At 47.8% G+C, this 23,296-nt stretch overlaps 1 protein-coding gene across 4 annotated transcripts in view; it reads right to left on the bottom strand.

The window, feature by feature from the left end:
• Positions 1 to 23,296, bottom strand: part of WDR11 (WD repeat domain 11) — a 228,644-nt gene that overhangs the window by 154,048 nt on the left and 51,300 nt on the right. For 2 of the 4 annotated variants that reach the window (XM_075348649.1, XM_075348648.1), the window contains exons 8-9: positions 21,658 to 21,856; positions 941 to 1,044 (exon numbers count right to left, since the gene is read on the bottom strand). In XM_075348649.1, coding sequence (XP_075204764.1) covers positions 941 to 1,044; positions 21,658 to 21,856 — 303 coding nt within the window. Of the gene's footprint in view, positions 1 to 940; positions 1,045 to 21,657; positions 21,860 to 23,296 lie in introns of all 4 variants that reach the window. The other 2 variants (XM_075348647.1, XM_075348646.1) reach the window with 1 other exon arrangement.

Consider the following 23,296-nt stretch of genomic DNA (forward strand, 5'->3'; position numbering starts at 1 on the left):
ATGCTGAAAGTCTTCAAGTGGACTTCGTTCATTTCTGACGGATCGGTTGTGTCCACCATTATAACAACACGGGCCAACGTTAGCAAATTGAATGTGGGGATTGCCAGGTCTACGAGAAAAATAACAGGATTTAGCCCCCTTAAAGTTTGTCATTCTGAATACAGTGGCACCTCCGATTACAAGTAACCCGGTGTGCGAGAATTTCGTTATACGAGCAAAGCTTGCTGCAAATTTGTAACTCAGTTTATGAGCAATCTTTGCTGTACGAGCAAATACTCACCGCACGCACTTCCGGTTCCGTACTTTCACCGCGCTCAGACCTGCTCTGGTTGCCTCTTGTGGACCGTAGGCACCTGGATCCGGTAACAATCGCAGCCCATGTAGGGGCTGGTGCCGTCTTTGCTTCATGTGGGCTGGCGCTGAGCTGTCTCTGCACACCTCCCACAGGCAGCGCGCTGGCCAGAGGCAGGCAGCTCATGCCTATGACATCAGCGCTGGCCAATCGGAGGCTAGCGGCTCATGTATATGACATTAGCTGCACTGAAGGACTGACAGCGGCAGCCCCTGCATCGGCGCGATCATAACCAGGTCCACATGCCTACGGACTACAAGAACCAGGGAAGAGGCCGCCAAAGGAACGGAGGATAGGTGAGAACAATGTGTGTGTGTGTGTGTGTGTGTGTGTGTGTGTGTGTGTTGGCACAATAGGGGACCAGGATAGGACATTGTCTGAGTTCCAATGATTTCCTATGGGAAAATGTGCTTTGTTCGACAAGTAACTTGGTTTACGAGCACAATCACAGAACAAATTAATCTCGTAAACCAGGGTTCCACCGTACCGTATTTTTCCACGCTGTCTCCTCCAGGCATCAGTAGCTTATGACACAAGCAGTAATAGATTATTTGCAGAAGACATCGGAAGAAACGTACAATTTCTTACCTATCATACTGTCAAGGGAGAGATCTGGACATTTTTTCTGCTGAAGCCCCATAGGTTTCCCACAGAATGACAGAGGAGCATACAAAGTGCAGGCACTGGAGCCACTGAAGAGATAGGGAAGAATTATAAAAAAAGAGTACGTTATATAGGAGTATAATAGAATATGCCAATAACTACACAACTATAACTGTTTTTTATGAAAAATAACCTACCGTTTAGTGTCTGCAGCTCCTATGCAGACGTATGTATCTCTAAGGTAAGAAATAATCCCTGTGTTATCTGATGCTAGTCACACTCTAATGCGTCTGTCCCCAATTCTTCTTAAATCCATTTAGCAGATAAGGAAGAAAGAAGGTATAGACGATGATATGAATGCAGAATTAGACTACAGTTTGTGGTCTGTTACCATGGAGACATAGAAGTCAGCATAAGTGTTGCATGTGAAGGTGGACTTTCCCTTTAAAGAGAATCTGTCATCAGATTTTGTCACCTCATAATGTAGGGTCAGAGACCCTGATTCCAGTAATGTGTCACTTACTGGGCGGCTTGCTTTAGTTTTGATAAAAATAACTTATCAGCAGGAGATCATCATTAGAGGACTAGTAATCTACTAACAGCTAGTCCAGCATGTTCATTAGCGCGGTATAACCCCGCTCCCAACACTAATTGATCGCTTTCTGTGTACACTGTACATGGGCAGAAAGCTGCCAATCAGTGATGTGAGTGGGTTTATAGAGCTCAACAATCAGAGAATTGCTAGATCTACAGCAGATAAAACAGGGATGTCAACAAAATGATGCCAGGAAGCTTACTAAGTGACACATTGCTTGAATCAGAGTATCTGCCCCTACATCATGGTGCTCTTAGACGGGCGAGCAAAAACCTAATGACAGATTCTCATTAAAGTGAACCTGTCAGGTGCATTATGCACCCAGGATAACGAGCAGTTCTGGGTGCATATTGCCAATCCCTGCCTAACCGTCCCAGGCTATAGTAGCACACATAAAGAGATCTTTAGAAAAAGTATTTCTAAAGATCCTTTATGATATGCTAATGAGGCCAGGGACTAGTCGCAGGGGCGTTTGTTTCCCCGACTAGTCCGCCCTCTTGAATAGCTAACATGCCATTCAATGCCCAGTGTCATTGGCGGTGACGTGCATACCTGTGTCCATTGTCACCGCCTCAGACGCCAGGTTTAGGGTCAGTGCACATGATCAGAAGTCCCGGCACTTCCGGTCATGCAGACTAGAACTCTCTGAAGCCGGGATGCGTACACCCGACTTCATAGTGTGCATGACTGGAAGTGCCGGGACTTCTGATGCACACTGACCCTAAACCCAGCGTGTGAAGCGGCGACAGCGGACACAATTACGCGCTTCACCGCTGAGGACGCTAGGCAATGGACATTTAATAGCATGTTAGCTCTCTGGGCGTGCTAACATGATAAGAGGGCGGACTAGTCGGGGGAACTAATGCCCTTGCGTCTAGTCCCCTCGCTCATTAACATATCAAAGGATATTTAGAAATACTTTTTCTAAAGATCTCTTTATGTATGCTACTAGATACAAGGACAGTTAGGCAGGGATTAGCAATACCCTGTTTCCCCAAAAATAAGACACTCTTATATTTTTTTTTTTGCCCTGAAAAAAGCACTAGGTCTTATTTTCGGGGGTGTCTTATTCTTGAGGAGACATGGTTGGGGGCAAGTTTACCCCCCACAAAAAGCAGGTCCCCCCACCCCAGGATCGTCATATTTACCAGCCCCGGGCGCCTGTTTGGCTCCCAGATCCTCCTGTGATCTCCCAGCAGGTACGCTGCATGCCTCCCCTGCGTCTGGCTGACATCAGATCACACACACACACACACACAAACACACACAAACACACACACACACACACACACACACACACACATCACTTCTCCCTGTGCTCTCCGATGGGCGGTCCCAGCAGCTGTGCTGCACACCGCCCTCCTGTCTCCTGCCGACACTCACAGATCCGATCGCATACATTCACACACACATACTCACACATCAGACAGCATACAGGCACACATCTGATCGCATACACTCACACACACTCACGATATCGCACATACAGTACGCGCGCACACACTCACAACATCCGGAGATACCACATGCTTCCGGCCATGTGATCCTTGGCAGGTCCTGGAAGATCACTGCACGCACAGTATCGCCGCCGAGAAGCAAGCGATATCACTGGATGTTGTGAGTGTGTGGATGCGATCTGTAGTGTGTGTGTGTGTGTGTGCGTGCGTGTGTGATCTAATGTGTGTGTGCGCGTGCGTGTTCCGCTGCAGGACCTTGATGTGCTCACCTGCTCCCGGTCGGTGTCTGGTAAGTATGATCGGGGGTCTTCTTCTGTCTTCTCTCCTCTGGGGGTGCCCGCTGCCTAAAATGAAGTGTCTGCAGTATCTTTAACTTTTTTACCGCTGTATGACTTCATTACTGACCGTGACTAGGTCTTATTTTCAGGGGATGTCTTATATTAAAAGCTTTCCTAAAAACTCCTGGGAGGTCTTATTTTCGGGGAAACACGGTATGTACCCAGAACTGCTCGTGGTTTTTGGTGCATATTGGACAGGCTCCCTTTAACCCTTTTGCTGACAACATGGCTTGGTTCTCAACCAATCTCATTGCTTGTGTTATTGAGGATCACATCCCTTTGGCTAATATGATTAGATTGCTATACAACGAACAAAGAGGTAGAGGAGCAAAAAATAAAATACAACTATGTCTAATTCAGAGCAACAGCGTTATTTAGATCAGGTGAACAATGTTTATGGCAGGTGACAGGTCATCATTAACACCCATCGTGCGCGGAGCCTGCAGCTGCCGACAGCAGTGATGAGAAGAAGCCTAGTTCAATGGCTGCGGTACATGACAGCTCCTTTCCAGCAATTGCTAACAGCACAATTGCCGTCACACGCGCGCAGACACCCTATAAACACGGAAGCAGTGTTTTCTGACAACGTTCTTCTTTGTAGACGCTACTGACAGCAATTCAACAATCATTAAGTGTTCTCCTGACAGCAAAAACGAAGACATAAGTATTCCCTGGTAAAGGAATTCTGAAATGTTGTGAAACCTCACGTCTAATATGGAGAAGAGGACCCTTGTCTTAGCAGCCTTCCCATTAGGCAGATTTACCCTACTGAACTCATCCTTGGAGTGTGATGTCTTGAGTGTTTTTCTGCATTCACAAAAAAATGAGGCAGGCGGAGGGGTTAGAGGAACAGCCAGAAAGCTTCTACAGGGGGCTCCAGTTGACCGACTCGGCACCAGAACACGTAAACCTGGTCACCAGGGATTACGGTAAAATTATATGCATCGTCCTTTGGTCATGTCCGATTTCTGACGCCCCTGATGGATTGACGCTGTCTGCTGTACTAATCCAGCCTATTGAAAAGATCGAAATCTGACAGCTCTACTATATGTCAATGGGCTCTGTTAAGTCCCCACTGAGTGCCAATATCAATTTCATATGGATACATAGCATTTCCACAAGTCAATCTATTAAAAGTGACAGCCTTCGTATTAAGAGGATAATTATACTACTATTCTTCTACCTCAAAAAGCAGAAGTGTGATCAATAAGCAATTAATGAGGACTTGTAGGAGGAATTGGGGTGAGAATTCACTGCTAAGTAGGGGCTGGAAATGAATGTTTGGCCTTTCCTTCGATCGAAGTTGTGATAATGTCATGTTCTCTCTATTCTCTGAGAAAGGCTAATGAAAGGTATGTGAAAACAATGTCTTTTACAGGTGGATGCTGCCTGAAAAAAAAGCTGCAAGAAAAGAACAGCAATGTCACATAGTTACATAGGTTGAAAAAAGACCTAGGTCCATCTAGTTCAACCTTCCTCCACCAATTATATTTGGTCATTAAGTCATTTATAACAAACAATATTGTGTGTATTGAGGAAATCATCCAGCCCTTTTTTAAAAGTTATTATGTCAGCCATTACTACCTCTTATGGTATGGCATTCCACAGTCTGACTGCTCTAACTGTAAAGAACCCTTTCCTATTTAGCTGCCGGAATCTCCTTTCCTCCACTCGCAGTGAGTGTCCCCTGGTCCCTTAGTATGGTCTATGGAAGGAATAAGTCATGTGCCAGTCATTTATATGGACCACACATGTATTTATACAAATAAATCAGATCTCCTCTGAGACGTATTTTTCTAAGCTAAACAAATCCAACTTTTTCAGCCTCTCATCATATGGGAGGTTCTTCCATTCCTTGTAGTAGTCTAGTTACCCGCCTTTGAACTAACTTGAACTTCTGAATGTCCTTTTTAAAATGTGGAGCCCAAAACTGAATCCCATATTCCAGATGTGGCCTTACAAGTGATGTATAGAGTGGTAACAATACGTTGGGATCTAATCTCTCTTTTTATACACCCTAAATCTTGGTTGCTTTTACAGCTGCTGCCTGACATTGAGAGCTGCTGCTCAGCTACTTGTAACCAGAATCCCCAAGTCCTTCTCTTGTTCTGTAGTCGCAAGTTTAGTCCTATTTAATGTATACACAGCTATAGGATTATTACTGTACATTTATGAATATTAAATCTCATTTGCCAAGTGTCTGCCTATTCCGACGTCTTATCCAGATCGTTTTGTAATATTGTACTAACTAGGTCAATTTTGTAATATCCTACATAGTTTGGTGATGTCAGCAAAGACTGACATTTTACTTTCAATCCCATTAATGTAAAAACACATGTTCTGTCTTATGTAACCACTGCAGTGCTTGGACACCATAAAGTGGTCGGGCAGCTTCCAAATTCGTCATAGTTGAAAATACAAGGAAATGATGCCAATGGCTGACCTGAAGCAAAAAGCGCCGGCAAAGCCACCGAGGAAGACACTTGAACAAAAAGATTGCCCTCATTTCGTGAAAGTGGCTTCACTTAGAAAAACTAGGTGGCTTTACTGTGATCATGTGAAGTTTCATGGATGTCCAGTTGTGGACCCAGGAAAAGGTGGACCCTTGTTATCTCTGACAGATTCCGGTAAAGCTGTTTAACCATGCAGCCTACACGGTGCCCGGCAAGTATTTTTTTTATTTATAGCTTTCCTATAACTTTTATAAAAGGGTTGTCCAGTTTCTAATCTAAATACATGAGGGAGAGTAAAAAAATCTGCCTCTTTGGCTGTAAAATTTTATTTAACTTTCAGAAAAAGCAAAAATATTTTTTGCCAATATCCGTTTTTCAATACACATTGTCCAGCTGTCAACAAGCTTTCATATTCTCCAATTAAAAAATATTTTTGGCTGAGCTGCAAGACAACAATGCACCTCAGCCTCCTACTCTTCATCAGAAGTGAATCTTTGTCCTCATAGGGACGAAACAGGTGAAGGTCTGATGGGGCAAGTTCAGGACTACAGGGGGGAATGGTCAATATTGTCACCAGTTATGGACGGACGGCCCCGTACTGAAGGCTGACACTTGGGCGGCTAACTTCAACTTCTGTTTCCACTCATACACACTTCTCCCCAACAAAACACTTTCTCCATACTATTCAAAAAGCCTTCAACAAATATCTGAACTAGACTCGCCCTCAGACCAGACTGCTGTTCTTTCTTGTAAATCCCCCATTGAGGCAGCCATTGTTTCTTGTACCACAGTCATGCATTAATCAATGTAATGCCAGGTCCACTCGACCGTATTTTCAATCAGAGTGCGATCTGACAAAAACATCCGACCAACGTTAATCCATGGGGCCGTTCACATGTCCAACTTTTTTCCTGTCTGTCCGAGGAAAACAAATTGCTGCATGTCCGAATTTCATCAGATTATTGGATAGTACTTGGTCATGCAAGTCAATGAGTTGATGAAAAACATCGGACTCTTCTCGGATGACATCTGAGTGCAGTCTCATTTCCATGGACTCACAGAATGGAGAAGATGGAGACTTTTTTTTCTCCATCTTTCTGCTCATCCAAGAGAATCAGATCACCACTATGCTGACACTCAGATCACAGTGTTTATTAACCAGATTCTCTCGGAAGAGAGAATCTACGGCCGTCCACACAAGCCCTAACAAGTTCAAACCTGCAAACCAGGGAGATAGTATATGGAAAGCGCTGACAAGACAGTACGGCAAAACAGAATTTTTTTTTTTTATTAGCGGAATGCAGAATTTTTTGGTACTAAAAGCGGGCTTTACACACTGCGATATCAGTCCCGATATCGCTAGTGTGGGTACCCACCCCCCATCTGTTGCGCGACACGGCAAATCGCTGCCCATGCCGCACAACATCGCCCAGACCCGTCACACATACTTACCTGCCCGGCGACGTCGCTGTGACCGGCGAACCGCCTCCTTTCTAAGGGGGCGGTCTGTGTGGCGTCACAGCGACGTCACTGAGCGGCCGCCCAATAGCAGCAGAGGGGGCGGAGCTGAGCGGGACGTAACATCCCGCCCACCTCCTTCCTTCCGCATAGCAGCCGGGAGGCAGGTAAGGAGAGCTTCCTCGTTCCTGCGGTGTCACACGGAGCGATGTGTGCTGCCCCAGGAACGAGGACACAACCTCGTTACTGCTGCAGTAACGATTTTTGAGAATGGACCCCCATGTCACCGATGAGCGATTTTGCAAGTTTTTGCAACGATGCAAAATCGCTCATCGGTGTCCACACGCAACGGCATCGCTAATGCGGCCGGATGTGCGTCACCAATTCCGTGACCCCAACGAGTTCGCATTAGCGATGTCGTAGCATGTAAAGCCCCCTTTACACTTGCATATAAATCATAATGTATTTTATTTTTCAAGGTGACCGGTTATCAGCCTCAATACTGAGTCCTGGCAGCTCCACTTCTTCATTGTTTCATACAAAACAGTGGAAAAAAAATTTGTATGTCGGCATAACCTCAGCTCCAATTCTGACGAGAGCTGACGAAAAGGCTTGCCAAACCCCCATTCTCTGTCTATGCATCATCTCTTCTAGCTTAGTTATTGATAAGTCCATTGAGCAGGTAATAACTCACATTACAGATTAGGTGGTTCTAAAAGAGACCAGCCAAGAATGGAGTCCTACATGCAATTCTTCACGGGAGAAAAACGGACGGCATCATCACAGAGAAAAAGAACCTCACCTCAAGTACCATCTGAGGGGTCGGTAGATGAGTTTTTGGTTTGGTGTTTATCCTTGGTCATGTTGCAAGGCTCATTAAAAAGGGTGGACACTGACTTATAGGGTAGCTACCATTCCTAGGTGGTATTTGAGTGGCAGTTCCCTCGCAGATCAATAGGAACTAATTTGCTCCATGAAGTATACACATGGGAAACTCCTGTGCTGAGCACAAACCAAAAAGAAAGCTGCAAGGATCTGGGTCATACAGCTGAAGATCAGGGCACCATTGGAAGTAAAAGTACATTAGTGACTTTGCACATTCTCCAGTGTTTTGATGCATTTCAAGGGAATTGGTCACCCCTTTTGTGTTTTTTTTAAGTTATTAATATAGGCATATAGATGGCATAGAGGTCAAATTAGCCATACCTGTATGCCTCATGGATGAGGTTTTGTAAAAAACCTCTTTTATATCTTCTATCTTCCAGGCTATGGGGCGTGTGCTGCCCAGAAGATACACCTGTCCCCGGACTTCATTCTCCCCCAAGTTCTTCGCCTCTTCTCTTTAGCATGTACCTGTGATGTCAGGAGCGCAGCCAGAAATCCCACGCCCACAAATTCTGCATTCCATCTCTCCCCCTGTACATTTTCGCCCTTCCGTGGGCACAGTCTTCAATTTTGATGTGTACAGGCGCTGCGGAGTCACTGTGACGTAGCGGTGACTCTCCTGCACCTGCGCACATTAAAAAAGAGAATTTTGTTACTTACCGTAAATTCTTTTTCTTATAGTTCCAACATGGGAGACCCAGACCATGGGTGTATAGCTTCTGCCTCCGGAGGACACACAAAGTACTACACTCAAACGTGTAGCTCCTCCCTCCTAGCATATACACCCCCTGGTAGCCAGTCCTAGCCAGTTTAGTGCAAAAGCTGAAGGAGGGACATCCACCCACAAGTAGAGACAGAGCAAAACCCGGAACAACCGGAACCTCTGTCTACAACAACAGCCGGTGATAACACACGGAACAAGAAACCTGCCAACAGGCAACAGGGAGGGTGCTGGGTCTCCCATGTCGGAACTATAAGAAAAAGAATTTACGGTAAGTAACAAAATTCTCTTTTTCTTCATCGTTCCTTATGGGAGACCCAGACCATGGGACGTTCTAAAGCAGTCCATGGGTGGGAATAAACAGAAAAACTGAGAAGTAGGCGAAACCTAACTTCACAAATGGGCGACAGCCGCCTGAAGGATGCGTCTGCCCAAGCTCGCATCTGCCGAAGCAAGAGCATGCACTTGGTAGCGCTTCGAAAAGGTATGCAGACTAGTCCAAGTGGCAGTCTGACAGACCTGCTGAGCTGTAGCCTGGGCCTGAAAGCCTAAGAGGCACCGACAGCTCTGGTCAAGTGTGCCTTGATCCCCGGCGGGAGAGGCAACTTGAGTACACTGGTAGGTATCGGAAAAAGCCGACCTAAACCAACGAGCCAGGGTCGGCTTAAATGCAGAGAGGCCCTTACGCTGACCAGTGGTCAGCACAAAAGAGAGGTGCACCGCCTAAGAACAGCGGTGCGAGACACATAGATCCGGAGCGCCCGCGCCAGATCCAGAGTATGGCAACGCCCTTTCAAAGCGATGAACAGGAGCCGGACAAAAGGAAGGCAGGGAAAATGCCCCGGTTAAGGTGGAAGCAGCAACCACCTTAGGGAGAAAGTCCGGAGTCGGACGGAGAACCACCTTGTCTTGATGAAGGGAGGACTCCGAAGAGAGTGCAGCCAAAACAGAGACTCTCTTGAGGGAAGTTATGGCCACTAGAAAGACCACTTTCTGTGAAAGACTAAACAAAGAAACCTCCCTAAGAGGCTCAAAGGGGGGTTTCCGGAAGCCGTGAGGACCGAATTAAGGTCCCAGGGCTCCAAGGGCCGCCGATAAGGCGGAATGATGTGAGATGCGCCCTGCATGAAGGAGCGCACCTGGGCCAGCCGGGCGATACGCCGCTGGCACAACACTGACAGAGCCGAGACCTGTCCCCTTAAGGGAATTGAGGGATAGTCCTAGCTGCAGACCGGACTGTAGAAGGGACAGGAGGGTCGGCAAGGCCAAAAAGCCAAAGGATACTTCCGAGCTCGAGGTCATAGTGGAGATGACTTCAGGAGGGATACCAGAAGTCGTCAAGATCCATAACTCAAACGCCACGCCGTCAATCTGAGAGCCGCAGGTTCTGGCGGAAAGACTGACCTCGTGAGAGAAGGTCTGGACAGTCCGGGAGATGCTATGGCATCTCTACAGACAGACGGAGCAGGGTCAGGGTACCAAGCTTGCCTGGGTCAGTCTGAAGTAATGAGAATGAACCCGACGGACCTCCTTTCTGATCTTGCGCAGGACTCTGGGCAAGAACTAGAGAGTGAAACACGTAAGACAGACGAAGCTGGGACCAAACTTGAACCAGTGCGTCTGCCGCAAAAACCTGAGGATCGTGGAGCCACGGTTTGACGGCTGAGACAATCTGCCTCCCAGTTTTCCACGTCTGGGATGTGGGGCTGCAGATATGGTGGACTAGGAGTCCTCCGTCCACTGAAGAATGCGATGAACCTCCAACATTGCCAGGCGCTGAGTGTCCCGCCCTGGAGGTTGATGTAGGCAAACGCTGAAGCGTTGTCTGACTGGACTCGAATGTGCCTGGCCGCCAACAGATGGCGAAAGGCTTAGAGAGCTAGAAACACAGCTCTGATTTCCAGCACGTTGATCCAGAGGGCTAATTCGGACAGAGTCCAAGTGCCCTGCGCTCCATGGTGGAGATATACTGCTCCCCAGCCGGATAAACTAGCATCTTGGTGAGGATCACCCGGGACGGAGCCAGGAAGGAGCGTCCCTGAGACAGAGGGGCCGAAGCCACCACTGAAACGAGCCCCTGGTCTGTGGCGAAGCCACCACCCCGTGGAAGGAGGAAGTCCGCTTGTTCCAACAGCGGAAAATATCCAGCCGCAGAGGATGCAGATGGAACTGGGCAAGGGAATCGCTTCCATTGACACCACCATCTGATCCAGCACCTGTATTAGGTGCCTGATGGAACGACGTCGACCGCCATCGGAGGACTGCTGTTTGACTAAGGGCAGCTTCACAAGTGCCGACAGAGTCTCGAATTGCGTCCCTGGGAATATGAACTTCTGGGTCAAAGTCAGAGTGGGCTTGGACAGAATGACAAACCACCCCGAATTGGTTAGAGTGGCGAGAGTGAGCGAGGCACTCCGCTAACAGTTTGCACTGGATGAAGCCCAGACTAGAAGGCTGTCCAGGACAAAAGGATCACTGCCAACCCCTAGATGTGCAGGACCGCAATCAACAGCTGCCCCCGACCTTGAGAATACTCGAGGGGCCGTGGCTAACCCCAAGGGAAGAGCCACGAATTGGACCACTCTGATTGCAAAAGTAGCCAACGCTGGTGTGAAACTGCGATTGGCACATGCAGATAGGCATCTCTGATGTCGATGGATGCTAGGGAATCTCCTTGGGTCATTGATTGATCGCAGAGACTCCATGCGAAAATGCCGCACCTGAACATGCTTGAGAAGCTTGAGATCCAGGTCGGAAGGCATCGCCCTCTTCGGGAACTAGGAATAGATTTAAGCAGAAATCTCAGAACCGTTCCCAGTCGGGAACCGGTACAATTACTTCAGTGGCCTGCAAGAATGCCACAACCTGTGAGAAGGCGGCGGCCTTGGAGCAGGGGGGAGTTGCAGAAAAAATCTGTTTGGCGGGCTGGATAGAATTCTATCCTGTAGCCGTGGGAGATGGTATCTCGCACCCACTGATCGGAGACGTGTTAAAAACCATACGTCGCCAAAGTGGGAGAGCCTGCCACCGACCAAGGACGTTGCTGGCGTGGCCAGATGGCCAGGAGGAGGCTGACTTAGTGGCAGCATCTCCTGCGGTCTTCTCGTGCGCCATTTGGGTTTACGATCCTTGGCTGAGCCAGTGGACGAGGCCGAGGGCTTAGAGAACGATCAGATGGAGGAACGAAAAGAACGAAACCTCGACTGATTCCTGCCCTGGACAGGTTTCCTGGTTTAGGTTTGTTGCATGGAAGAACTCTTCCCGCCAAGAGCTTCCTTAATAATTTCATCCAGTTGTTCCCGAATAGTCTGGTCCCAGCAAAAGGGAGCCCAGCAAGGAACTTCTTTAGAAGCATCCGCCCTCCACTTCCGAAGCCACCGGAGCTTGCGGATAGCGAGGAAATTAGCCGAGGCCACCGCAGTGCGGTGAGAGTCTCCAGCATGGCAGACATGGCATAGGATGAAAAGACTGAAGTCTGGAAGTTAAGGCAACCATTTCGGGCAAAGAGTCCCTGTGAGGGAATGCATCTCCTCTAGAGAAGCAGAGATGGCTTTGAAAGCCGCACTGCTGCAAGAGCTGGGGAGAACGAGGCCCCTGCCGCCTCCATACAGATTTGGCCAGAAGGACAACCTGGCGGACAGCAAAGCCGTAAGTGAGGAGCCATCAGCCACTGATACAACGGTCCGGGCTGAGAGTCTAAACACCGGAGGGACCACCTTTGGTGAATGAGCCCACTCCTTGACCACCTCTGGTGGAAAGGGAAAACTGCCATCCGAACCACGCTTTGGGAAGCGTTTGCCAGAGCAGACCCTGGGCTTGGTCACAGTGGCCTGAAAACTGGAGTGGTTAAGGAACACACTCCTTGTTCTCTTAGGCAAGGTAAACTGGTGCATTTTTTGCCAGAGAGGGTTGCTCCTCTGATACTGGCGGATTGAGGTCCAGTACAGAATTAATGTACAGTGGGATCCTTAGAGAGGTGCCGTCAGCCACTGATACAACTATCCGGGCTGAAATACTAGACACCGGAGGGACCACCCTTGGAGAATGAGCCCACTCCTTGACCACCTGTGGTGGAAGGGGGAAACAGTCATCAGAACCACGCTTTGGAAGCGTCTGTCAGGACAGGCTCTGGGCTTGGTCCAGTGGGCTGAAAACTGGAGTGGTTAAGGAACACACTCCTTGTTCTCTTTAAGGTATACTGATGCCTTTCTGCCAGAGGGGGATACTCCCCTGATACAGGCGGATTGAGGTCCAGTACAAATATAATGGACGCAATCAAATCATTAGCATCTGCATCACCTTTGGACAGATCAATGGTACATTAAGTAGCGTCCGAGCCCCCAGTAAAGACATCCTCCTCGTCCAGTGAGTCAGCTCGTGAATCAGAGCTGCGGGACGGGGAAGGACAGGGGACCCTGCGTCTCCATTTTAGGAGGACGGGGACTGAGACCAGATCAAGAGTCCTCTGAGAGCTTGCTGAGCGAGCCGTAGCAGCAGAAGCGCCCTGAGAAGAGGGCTAATGCATGCTCAGCACCACAGCAGCTGGAGGGACCACTGATGAGCCTCCAGGCTGAGGGACCACTGTGTTTATGTGCTCAGTACAGGCAGTACGAGTCTACATGCAGTGCATATTAAGAACAGCCTTGCAGCCTTGCTCTGATGTGAGACATGCTGCAGAAGTGGGGGCTCTGTGAGGGAATGCATCTCCAGAATGACCCCCAACAGAGTATATAAACAGAGAATATAAGCAGCTGCACAACTGGAGGTTGTGGCTTGCCAGACCGTTTAACATACATTTCTGTGCCCTCCAGTCCCCCAGCCCAGGCCCCCATTTGTCACAATGTGGTATCTCTGTGCCTATTCAGACATTGAGAACGCTGAGAAAATGGCGACCGGAGCGAGGAGAGGGGGCGGGGCCTACTCTGAGAGCGGGCAAATGAGGTATACAGGGGAGGGAATCTTTCCTCAGTGAGGAGTGTCCGTTCCCTGTGCTGCACAGCCGCTGGGCGGAGCCACACTGTCCCTCTGCATAACTAATATGCAGGGGCAGTGAAACCGAAACTAGGCCTCAGGCGAAGCCGGGGACTAGATTTAAACATGCGGCCAGCGTGCAGGCACCATCGGCGCGGTTCTCCAGTGAAAACCGGCCGGAAATGTTGCCACAGTCATATAACACACTCCCCCCAATAAATAAAGTACAAGGGACCCCTGGAAAGACCACTTTCTGTGGTAAAAACGTCTCAATACTTAGCTTTTGAGACGCAGGGCCATGTCCCTGGGGGGGGGGGGGTTAAACGCTCCGTCCGGCAGAATCCTGAACAGGGCTGCGGATGGAGACCGGTCTCCTGCAAAGCAGTGAGAACCGTGATGGCTCCCACTTCAAGCCAGAGCCCCAGGGGATGGTGAAGGAGCGCGGCATGTGAAGGCTCCAGCCTTGTAAAATCAACCTTAACAGCACCGCCGACACAGTGGGGTGAGAAGGGACATGCCGGGAGTCCAGATTGGACCCGCTTTTCTTCCAAATCTTTGAAATCCAAAAAAATCAAAAATCAGAGAATGCATGTGTGTGTGACCTCCTGAACACAAAGCATTGAAACTGGCTAGGACTGGCTACCAGGGGGTGTATATGCTAGGAGGGAGGAGCTACACGTTTGAGTGTAGTACTTTGTGTGTCCTCTGGAGGCAGAAGCTATACACCCATGGTCTGGGTCTCCCATAAGGAACGATGAAGAAATTGAAGACTGTGCCCATGGAAGGGCAAATAAGTACAGTGGGAGCGACGGTATGCAGAATGCATGGGATTCACTGCCGAGCTCCTAACATCACAGGCGCATACTAAAGAGAAGAGGAGGAGAAATTGGAGATAATGAAGACTGCAGATCGGCTTATCTTCTGTGCTATGGGGCGTGTGCTGCCCTGAAGATAAACTTGTCTCCAGTTTTCATTATCCGCAATTTCTCCTCCTCTCCTCTTTAGTATGCACCTGTGATGTCAGGAATGTGGCTGGAAGTCCCGCACATTCTGCATGCTGTTGTTCCCACTGTACTTTTTCGCCCTTCCGTGAGCACAGTTTTCAAAAGTGGATTTTTCCATCATTCAGGAGGCATACACCTCTATGCCACCTGTATGTGTGGCGCCCCTGAGGCTCCAGTCGCTGCAGGGTAAGGCATCTCACCAGAGGTGCGGTACTCTTCCTGGGTAAGGAGGAGGTCGGTACCAGTTTGCAACATCCACATCCACACATAAGCCAGTTGCCCACTCACCGGGACAGGGTTAGGGTAGGGTCATTTAGGATGGTCACCATATCGTCTGGGGTCTCCCACCCACTATCTCTGGGGCTAGAGTGGGCAGGACGACTGATCTGGGGAGCAGGAGCCACGCACACACTTATTCAGTCGAGTCACCACCGGGAACCAAGTGAGACACAGGAGAATACAATCGCTGATGGGAGAGCTAATAGCTTCCTCAGGACCGGTGCTCATCTCAGGTTGCGGAGCCTTAGGCTGGTGGGCACTTTACGGCCTGCCAGCAGAATCCGCTGTGCAGAGGATTTCAAGTCTTCTGGCCCACAACAGCACCCGGGGAAAAGCAGCATATAGAGCCAGGAGTCATGACCATAGGGCGGCCCATCAACGGACTCGCACTGCTTGTTAGACGGGACAGAGAACATAACCACCCCAAAGGACCAAGGTCCCTGTGTAGCATCAAACCGCAGGAACTCACAAAACAAAGCGCAGGGAGGAAGGACTCACAAAGTATCCCGGTACCGGCCTCCAAACTATCCGGGATTGTCTGAAGCCCTTCACAGCGGAGTCTGGCAGTCCAACGGCAGGAGCAACTCAGTGAGTAAACACCCTAAACTGCAACCGCTGTGTCGTCTGATCCTTCCCACGCCCCGCGCTTCCCACACTGGGGTAGACTACAACCCTCAACATCCTCCCTGGGGCCTACCTCTACCTGTGAAGGGCTGCAACATCCGAGCTGCGTTACCATCTTCCCCAGCAGAGAGAGACTTTCCACAGCGGCGGCTCCCATTGTAGCCGCATACCACAGGTCGTTTCATGAAAGACAACTACTCCCTCCATCACCACCATCCCCATCATTTTTGGTTGACACCGTGGAATCACGGAGCCGGGCCAGGCCACTGTGACAACCCAAACACCGGCCCGGTGACGAGTGATCCCCCAAGACCCCGTGGGCGCGTCATATGCCTATATTAAGAAAGGTGAAATATTCCCTTTAAATTAGATTTTCTTATGTGCTCCAAAAAACCCTATAGGGGGCTTTACACGCTACGATATCGTTAATGTTTTGTCGTCGGGGTCAAGTTGTTAGTGACGCACATCTGGCGTCATTAACGATATCGCAGCGTGTGACACTGACCAGCGACCTTAAGCGACCTCAAAAATGGTGAAAATCGTTCATCATGGAGAGGTTGTCCCAAACTCAAAAATCGGTAAGGGTTGTTTATCCAGGTGGTTCATCGCTCATGCGGCAGCACACATCTCTATGTGTGACACCGCAGGAGCGAGGAACGTCTCCTTACCTGCCGCCGGCCACAATGCGGAAGGAAGGAGGTGGGCGGGATGTTACGTCATGCTCATCTCCACCCCTCCGCTTTGATTGGCCGGCCGCTTAGTGACGTTGCGGTGACGTCGCTGTGATGCCGAACGTCCCTCCCCCTTGAAGGAGGGATTGTTCGGCAGTCACAGTGACGCCGCCGACCAGGTAAGTATGTGTGACGCTGCCGTAGCGATAATGTTCGCTACGGTAGTGATCACAAACAATCGCATGCGCGACGGGGGCGGGTACTTACACGCTCGCTATCGCTACAAATTTCTAGCGATATCGCTACCGTGTAAAGCCCCCTTAAGAAATGTGTATCTAAAATAGGGACACTAGACTATAAGCCCCATCAGGGGCAGTGACTGCTCTGTGTTATATGCTGCCGCTATAATATTCAGAGCATAAATAGGAATACGAGTCTCCATAATTGCTTCTTTTTCCCGCCATTTATAATAATGACAAGACTTTCAATCACATGTAGCATCTACCACGGATGTTACGGAAGGAAACGGGTCCTGTAACAAATTGCATCACATTTCTCCACAAAGTCATTCTTTTATAGTTGCGCTAATACCAATGATATTTTTTTTCTTCTTCTTCTTCATCGGATAGAGAACATATGGTAATTGTAAGGGAGATACAGGAGGCTAATAACATAGACCGCTGCAGGGAATCCTTCTGCGTCTTATCGAAATGGCAGCTTTCCGTGAAACGACAGATAATGACTTGATTATGCCTACAAGCTGAAGTTTAATAATCCAGAATAAACACTGCACGGATGAACTCAATAAATACACCAGCAGAGAATGTTAAATACTTTGGGAGCGAGTTGGGGGTAAAAGATACATATGCTTATTTAGCAGCTAAGGCAGTAATACTGACATTTACTTGTTTTTTTTTTTTACATTATAAAAGAGCTGGAGGAGTCTTAAGGAACGTCTTCTGTAGGGTCGGCTTTCTCCAGACTGTGACCTGCGGCACTTGTGGAGATGAAAGGACCGCGTGCAGGTAGGAGGTAGGCGAGCTTTATGCATTGCTGATCCCGCACACACACGTCTTGGGTACCACATAAAACAAATGATATGCTGATGAAACTCCTCACACAACTTTAAGATACGAGTCTTGTTGCCATGGGAAAATGGATATCTTGTGATGTTATTTCACAAATGAAAAAAAAAAAAAAGAAAAAAAAAGCTTCTTTTAAAAGGGTCGCTAAAGCCCCAAATTAAAATGCCCACAAAGGAACTATTATACTGAAATGCATTATTCATCGCAACCTGACACAGCTCTCGGGCTCGTTAAAATAATAAAAAAAAATAAAAATACGTTACCTCCAAGTTTCCATTATAGACAAGTAAAGGTCCTGTCGCCTTCTTCATTCTAATGGGATCGGAGACGAGGCGCGGAGCTGAGACTGCAATATATAAGAGAGCTGGTCCTTGATCTCCGGATAAATCTGCCAGCCAACCCGGCACAGAGTATGCTGGCCACGCTGACACCCCATTAGGGCTGTGATAAAGCATTTCAGTACAGGTACTTAATGATCAGCGTATTAAGAAGGTATTAAGGGCATTTTCTGGTTTCGGGAAACCTCTCCGACGGCTGCAGTTTGTTTAAAAGAAAAAACACAAGCTGTGCTTCACTTACCCCCCTCAGGTCCGGCACCGGGTGTCTGTAATTGTCTGCAGTGCTGGCGTGTCATCGATAGCCCTACAGCCAAGTACTGAGCTCAGGGGACACCAGGAGCAGACGTGGAGACTCAGCAGTGGACCAGGGAGGAGTGAGTAAAGCACCGATGAAAAATAAAAAAACAAAAACCTGCAGCTGTGGAAGTGGGGTACAGGGTTTTTCCTAAAGCTGAAAACCCCTTTAAAAGTATAACCTCTGCTGGAATATAGGTGTGTGAATATATCTGTCATTTCAGAAGACTTTAAGGGTGTGTATCCACGATCAGGACCCGCTGTGTCTGGACGTGGTGGGTCCTGGCCTGCTGGGCCGCGAGTCTCCTCCACAGCAGGCTGCAGCTGCTCGTGCCCATGATCAGGACCTGCTGCGTCCTGGACACGGCGGGTCCTGACCTGCGGGGCAGTGAGTCTCCTCCACAGGAGGCAGCAGCTGCTCGTGCCCATGATCAGGGTTCGGGGTGTTGCGGTCTCTCACTTGTGTTTTCCCTATAGAGAATACTTGTGTCTCTGCAGCAAAGAATTGACATGCTCAGAAAGCCGCACTGCAGATCAGTTTTGGCTGCAGGCTGTACACACACAGTGGGCACGGGATTTCTAGAAATCCCATCCACTGTGCTATACTGTACATTGCAGGGTTTTGGATGCAACGAAAACACCCTGCATCCAAAACACTGAAACACTGATCGTAGGCACAGAGACAGGAGGGATTCCTGCTCCCCTACCTTTCTGTCCCTCATCCTTAGAAGCAGCGTCTTCTAATCCCATTGACATACAGTAAGATTTCTATGTTTCCAGCGGCGCACTATAGAAAAAGGAGGCTGTGCCATTCAGCCCGTCTGATGCTAGAGAAATCAGACAAAGCTCAACCCTGGTGCGAAAATAGTCTTATTACAATCCCCGGTGACCAATCTTACCTGCTCTGATTTCACCAGTTAGATGTAGAGAAAGTCAGTGAACAGGAACCGCTCCTTGAACATCGCCTCCTCCCTAATTTTACAGTAGGCATTTATATAAAACTAACGACATCACACTTAAAGGATATGGTCACTAAGGTAAATCTGCCTATAATGAAAGCGCTCTCTTTTTTTATCTTAGTCATTTTTTAAAGGTGTATGAGACGAAGGGGTGACGATAGTTAAAGGGATACTCCTGGGAGATAAAACAATTCTTGTACTGTCCCTGACCTCATTAACCATAAAGATGAGATGCACAGTGCTGTTTCTCTACCTGTAATTCAGTGTGACAGGAGCTTCTCTTCTCCACCTTCTCCTGATAATAGCTGCCTCTGTTCTGTCAGAGAGCAGGGGTCTGGGGTGGGGGTTATGGCCATAAACTTTGTTCTCAGACTGCAGGGAAGCAGCTGTTAGCAGGAGAGGGGACTGGAAGCTCCCGTCACATTGAATTACAGGTACGGAAACAGCACTGGGCATCTCGTTTTTGTAGTTTATGAGGGCAGGGACAGTAGAAGAATTTTTCATTTCCCAGGAGTATCCCTTTAACTATCGTCGCCACTTCTTCTCATCATTTTTTTTCTCATTCCTTATTCCATCCCCCCCTTTATGGGAGTTCTCCACTGCTTTTGGCGCCTTTTTTATTTTTCATTCTTTTTTAAAGCTCACTGTTTATGTACTGGGAACATGTAGATTTCTACTTTGACAAAGGCACCAATCGGTGTGGAAACTTACATTCACGCAAGTGCAGCCCACCAATTGTGATATCTCCATTTTTGTAAATTGCTATCTGAAATAACACAACCACTCCAGGTGAGAGCTACCATAACATAACCCTCACCCCTTTTCTGTTCTTACGCCAGTTTGAAGCCAGGATGCATATACCCGTCTTCATAGTGCGAATGACTGGAAGTCTGGGGACTTTGGATCATGAACATTGAGACAAAAACCAGAGTTGGCAGCAGAGAGGTGAGAGCGACCATGCATTTGACGCTGCGCATTCATTAGCATGTTAGCATGCTTATATGCTAAAAGGGCCAACTAGCCAAGAGAAATCACGCCCTTGCGACTAGTCGCTGGCCTCATTAGCATATCATAAAGGATCTTTAGAAATACTTTTTCTAAAGATCTCTATATCTATGCTACTATATGCTGGGACAGTTAGACAGGGATTAAAAAATTACACTCAGAACCGCTTTTGGTTCTAGGCGCATATAGGACCTGACAGGTTCCCTTTGACACTATGCTGACTGTTCTGTCTTGTCTGCCTAGATCATGCTATTTTAGAAGCTGATTTGATCTGCAGGTCTTGCAAAATGTGTCCTCCTGTTTTCTCCTCTCCCATACTGTAGCTCTGCTATTAAAGTAAGCTCGTCAGCCGGGCCACTTCACACTCATCAAACAAATGTCAATTTTGTTTCAGGAGCAGCGTCGCTCCTCTCCATGGGTCATTCTTGATATTGTAGCTCGGCAAACACCAGTTAATTATGTTGAATTGTTGATACTAGACACAAGTACAGCCGTTTCTATCGGAAAGTAACTATCTAAGCAGCCAAAACTGCTGGTCTTGTGACAAATGCTGAAACTAAACCTTAAAATAAAATAATATAATAAGATTAAAATGTAAGCCCAACTCTAGCTTTGGTCGATACAAAAATTGAGTTCTTGTTTAAAATGGATAGACTAAGAACGTTGACAAACAAGGAAAAATTGACCAGGAAATTTTTGGAAAAAAGGAGTCCCTACATACAAAAGCTTCCTATAGACACTAAAACAGTCTTATGCGGGCGTCACACGAGACAATATATCGTGTGATATGTCTACGGGGTCCCGTCGTAAGTGACGCACATCCGGCATCGTTTGATATATTGTAGCGTGTGACAGCTACGAGCGACGGTGAACGAGCAAAAATACTCATCTTATTGTTGCTCGTTGACACGTCGCTCATTTTCAGAATGTCGTTCCTCCATCTGTGCGCCGGTTGTTCATCGTACCCGAGGTAGCACACGTCGCTCCGTGTGACACCCCGGGAACGACAAACACAGCTTACCTGCGTCCCGCCGGCAATGCAGAAGGAAGGAGGTGGGCGGGATGTTAAGTCCCGCTCAACTCCGCTTCTATTCTGTGTGACGTCGCTAGGACGCCGAACGTCCCACCCCCTTCAGGAAGTGTATGTTCGCCGCCCACAGCGACTTCGCTCAGCAGGTAAGTGCATGTGACGGGGGTTTAACGACTTTGTGCGCCACAGGCAACTAATTGCCTGTGACGCACAAACGACGGGGGCGGGTGCGATCGCTCGTGCGATCGCACAATAGATCGTCTCGTGTGACGCCCGCATTAGATCTCAATTTGAGAATACCTTGTGGTATCTACTGGAGATAATCGGAGGGCACAACCCAATACCGTAAAGGTTCAGGTATGGAGAGAGCACACACAGAGGAGGGGCAGGGGGAGGGTTGGGAGTTTAATATCTGTAACCTAGTATTATAACACTGTTATATTGTATTGAGAGTATATATGGTATTCTTATTAAAACCAATAAAGAGAATTTGAAATAAATAAATAAATCAAATGTGAGTTGTATATAGTACAACCTGGCAGTGCGAATCTTCCTCCCAGGGACACTAGACTTCAGCTCCCAAATCATGACCCTTCCATCGCTGATAATAAGGGCGATAGCGTTCTCATTGATAGGGTTGCAGGTTATGCCGTAAGGACGCACGGTCTTTGTAACCCGGATGGCATCGCACTGACAACGCAGATCATAAGTCATCTCTGGCACTGGATCAGACTCTGCTAAAAGGAAAAAAAAAACCCAATTAGTTAATTTAAAGAAAACCATCCCATTGAAAAGATGACATAAGACATGATAAATAAAGCCATTAAATATTCCCCAAGGGATTCATTTGTGTGTCTCGCTATCACAGCAGTTTGCATAGATTATTACGCTTGTGTCTATAGCCATAATATAATGATTTTCCAGGATAAGATGACAAGCCCAGAGCCATGCTCAACACCAAGACGGCAAAACAAACCTCATTTTCGGTCTCTATTGAGTTTTGAGACACTTTTTATTTGTCTTCTTTTCTTCTATTTGTAGCCGGAAGCAAAGATGAAAAACAATTCATAAAGCAGAAGAACAGGAATTAGGGATTGCAAATATCGCTCTGGAGGGGAAGCTGCTAATTCAGACTTTGGGTTTCTGGCTCCGCACGTCAGACGCATCCGCAGGTGTCCCCGAATCTTCATTAATTCTTCATAGACTGGCTTGCGCTCATTTCGTCCCATGCTGATGTCTGACACCCCGGCAGCTGTTACACCGCACTAAATTGATGCCGCTGCCCTTTATTTTTATTCCGTTTCTCAGTTTTTATTCAGTTGCCATGGAGATAAAAGATTGCAAACACTGGTATTAAGGTGGGCGATTAATCTTCATGTCAGAGAGGAGAAGAGTGAGAACGCGATAATACACAAAACTTTTCAGAAACTCAACAGCTTTCCGACATGACTTTATACCCTCGGTTTTGCTTCCTTAGGCCACTTTCACATTTGTGAATTTCTGCCTACCATGTGCTGCGCGGGCACAGATCCCTACATACACGATAATAGGACACACAGAATGCTAATAATGCGACAAGGCAAAACGAGAGGCTCTCCTGACCTCAGTCTGGAGGGTCAAACAAGCAAAATCAATGGAGAAGTATAGTGGACTTCATTATTCCAATAAACAGTATTCAGCAAAAAGATGAATACACATACAGTGATGTCCCAAAGCTTTAGAAATGGCTTTATAACCTTTTCCAGACTGATAGATCTCAATTACTTTGTTTCCCATTTGTTCCTGAATTTCTTTGGATCGCTGCATAAGCTTTTGAGGATCTTTTGGTCTACCTTACTTTGTCAGGCAGGTCCTATTTAAGTGATTTCTTGATTGAGATCAGGTGTAGCAGTAATCAAGCCTGGGTGTGGCTAGGGAAATTCAACTCCGCTTCCCAAAGATGTGATAAACCACAGTTATTTATACTTAAAGGGTGCTTTACACGCTGCGACATCGCTAACGATATATCATCGGGGTCACGTCGATAGTGACGCACATCCGGCGCCGTTAGCGACATCGCAGCGTGTGACACCAATGAGCGACGATCGACGAGCGCAAAAACGTGAAAAATCGTTTGTCATTGACACGTTGTTCATTTCCTTAATATCGTTGCTGCTGCAGGTACGATGTTGTTC

This window comes from Anomaloglossus baeobatrachus, chromosome 5, assembly GCF_048569485.1.
Source record: "Anomaloglossus baeobatrachus isolate aAnoBae1 chromosome 5, aAnoBae1.hap1, whole genome shotgun sequence".
Classification (NCBI taxonomy): domain Eukaryota; kingdom Metazoa; phylum Chordata; class Amphibia; order Anura; family Aromobatidae; genus Anomaloglossus; species Anomaloglossus baeobatrachus.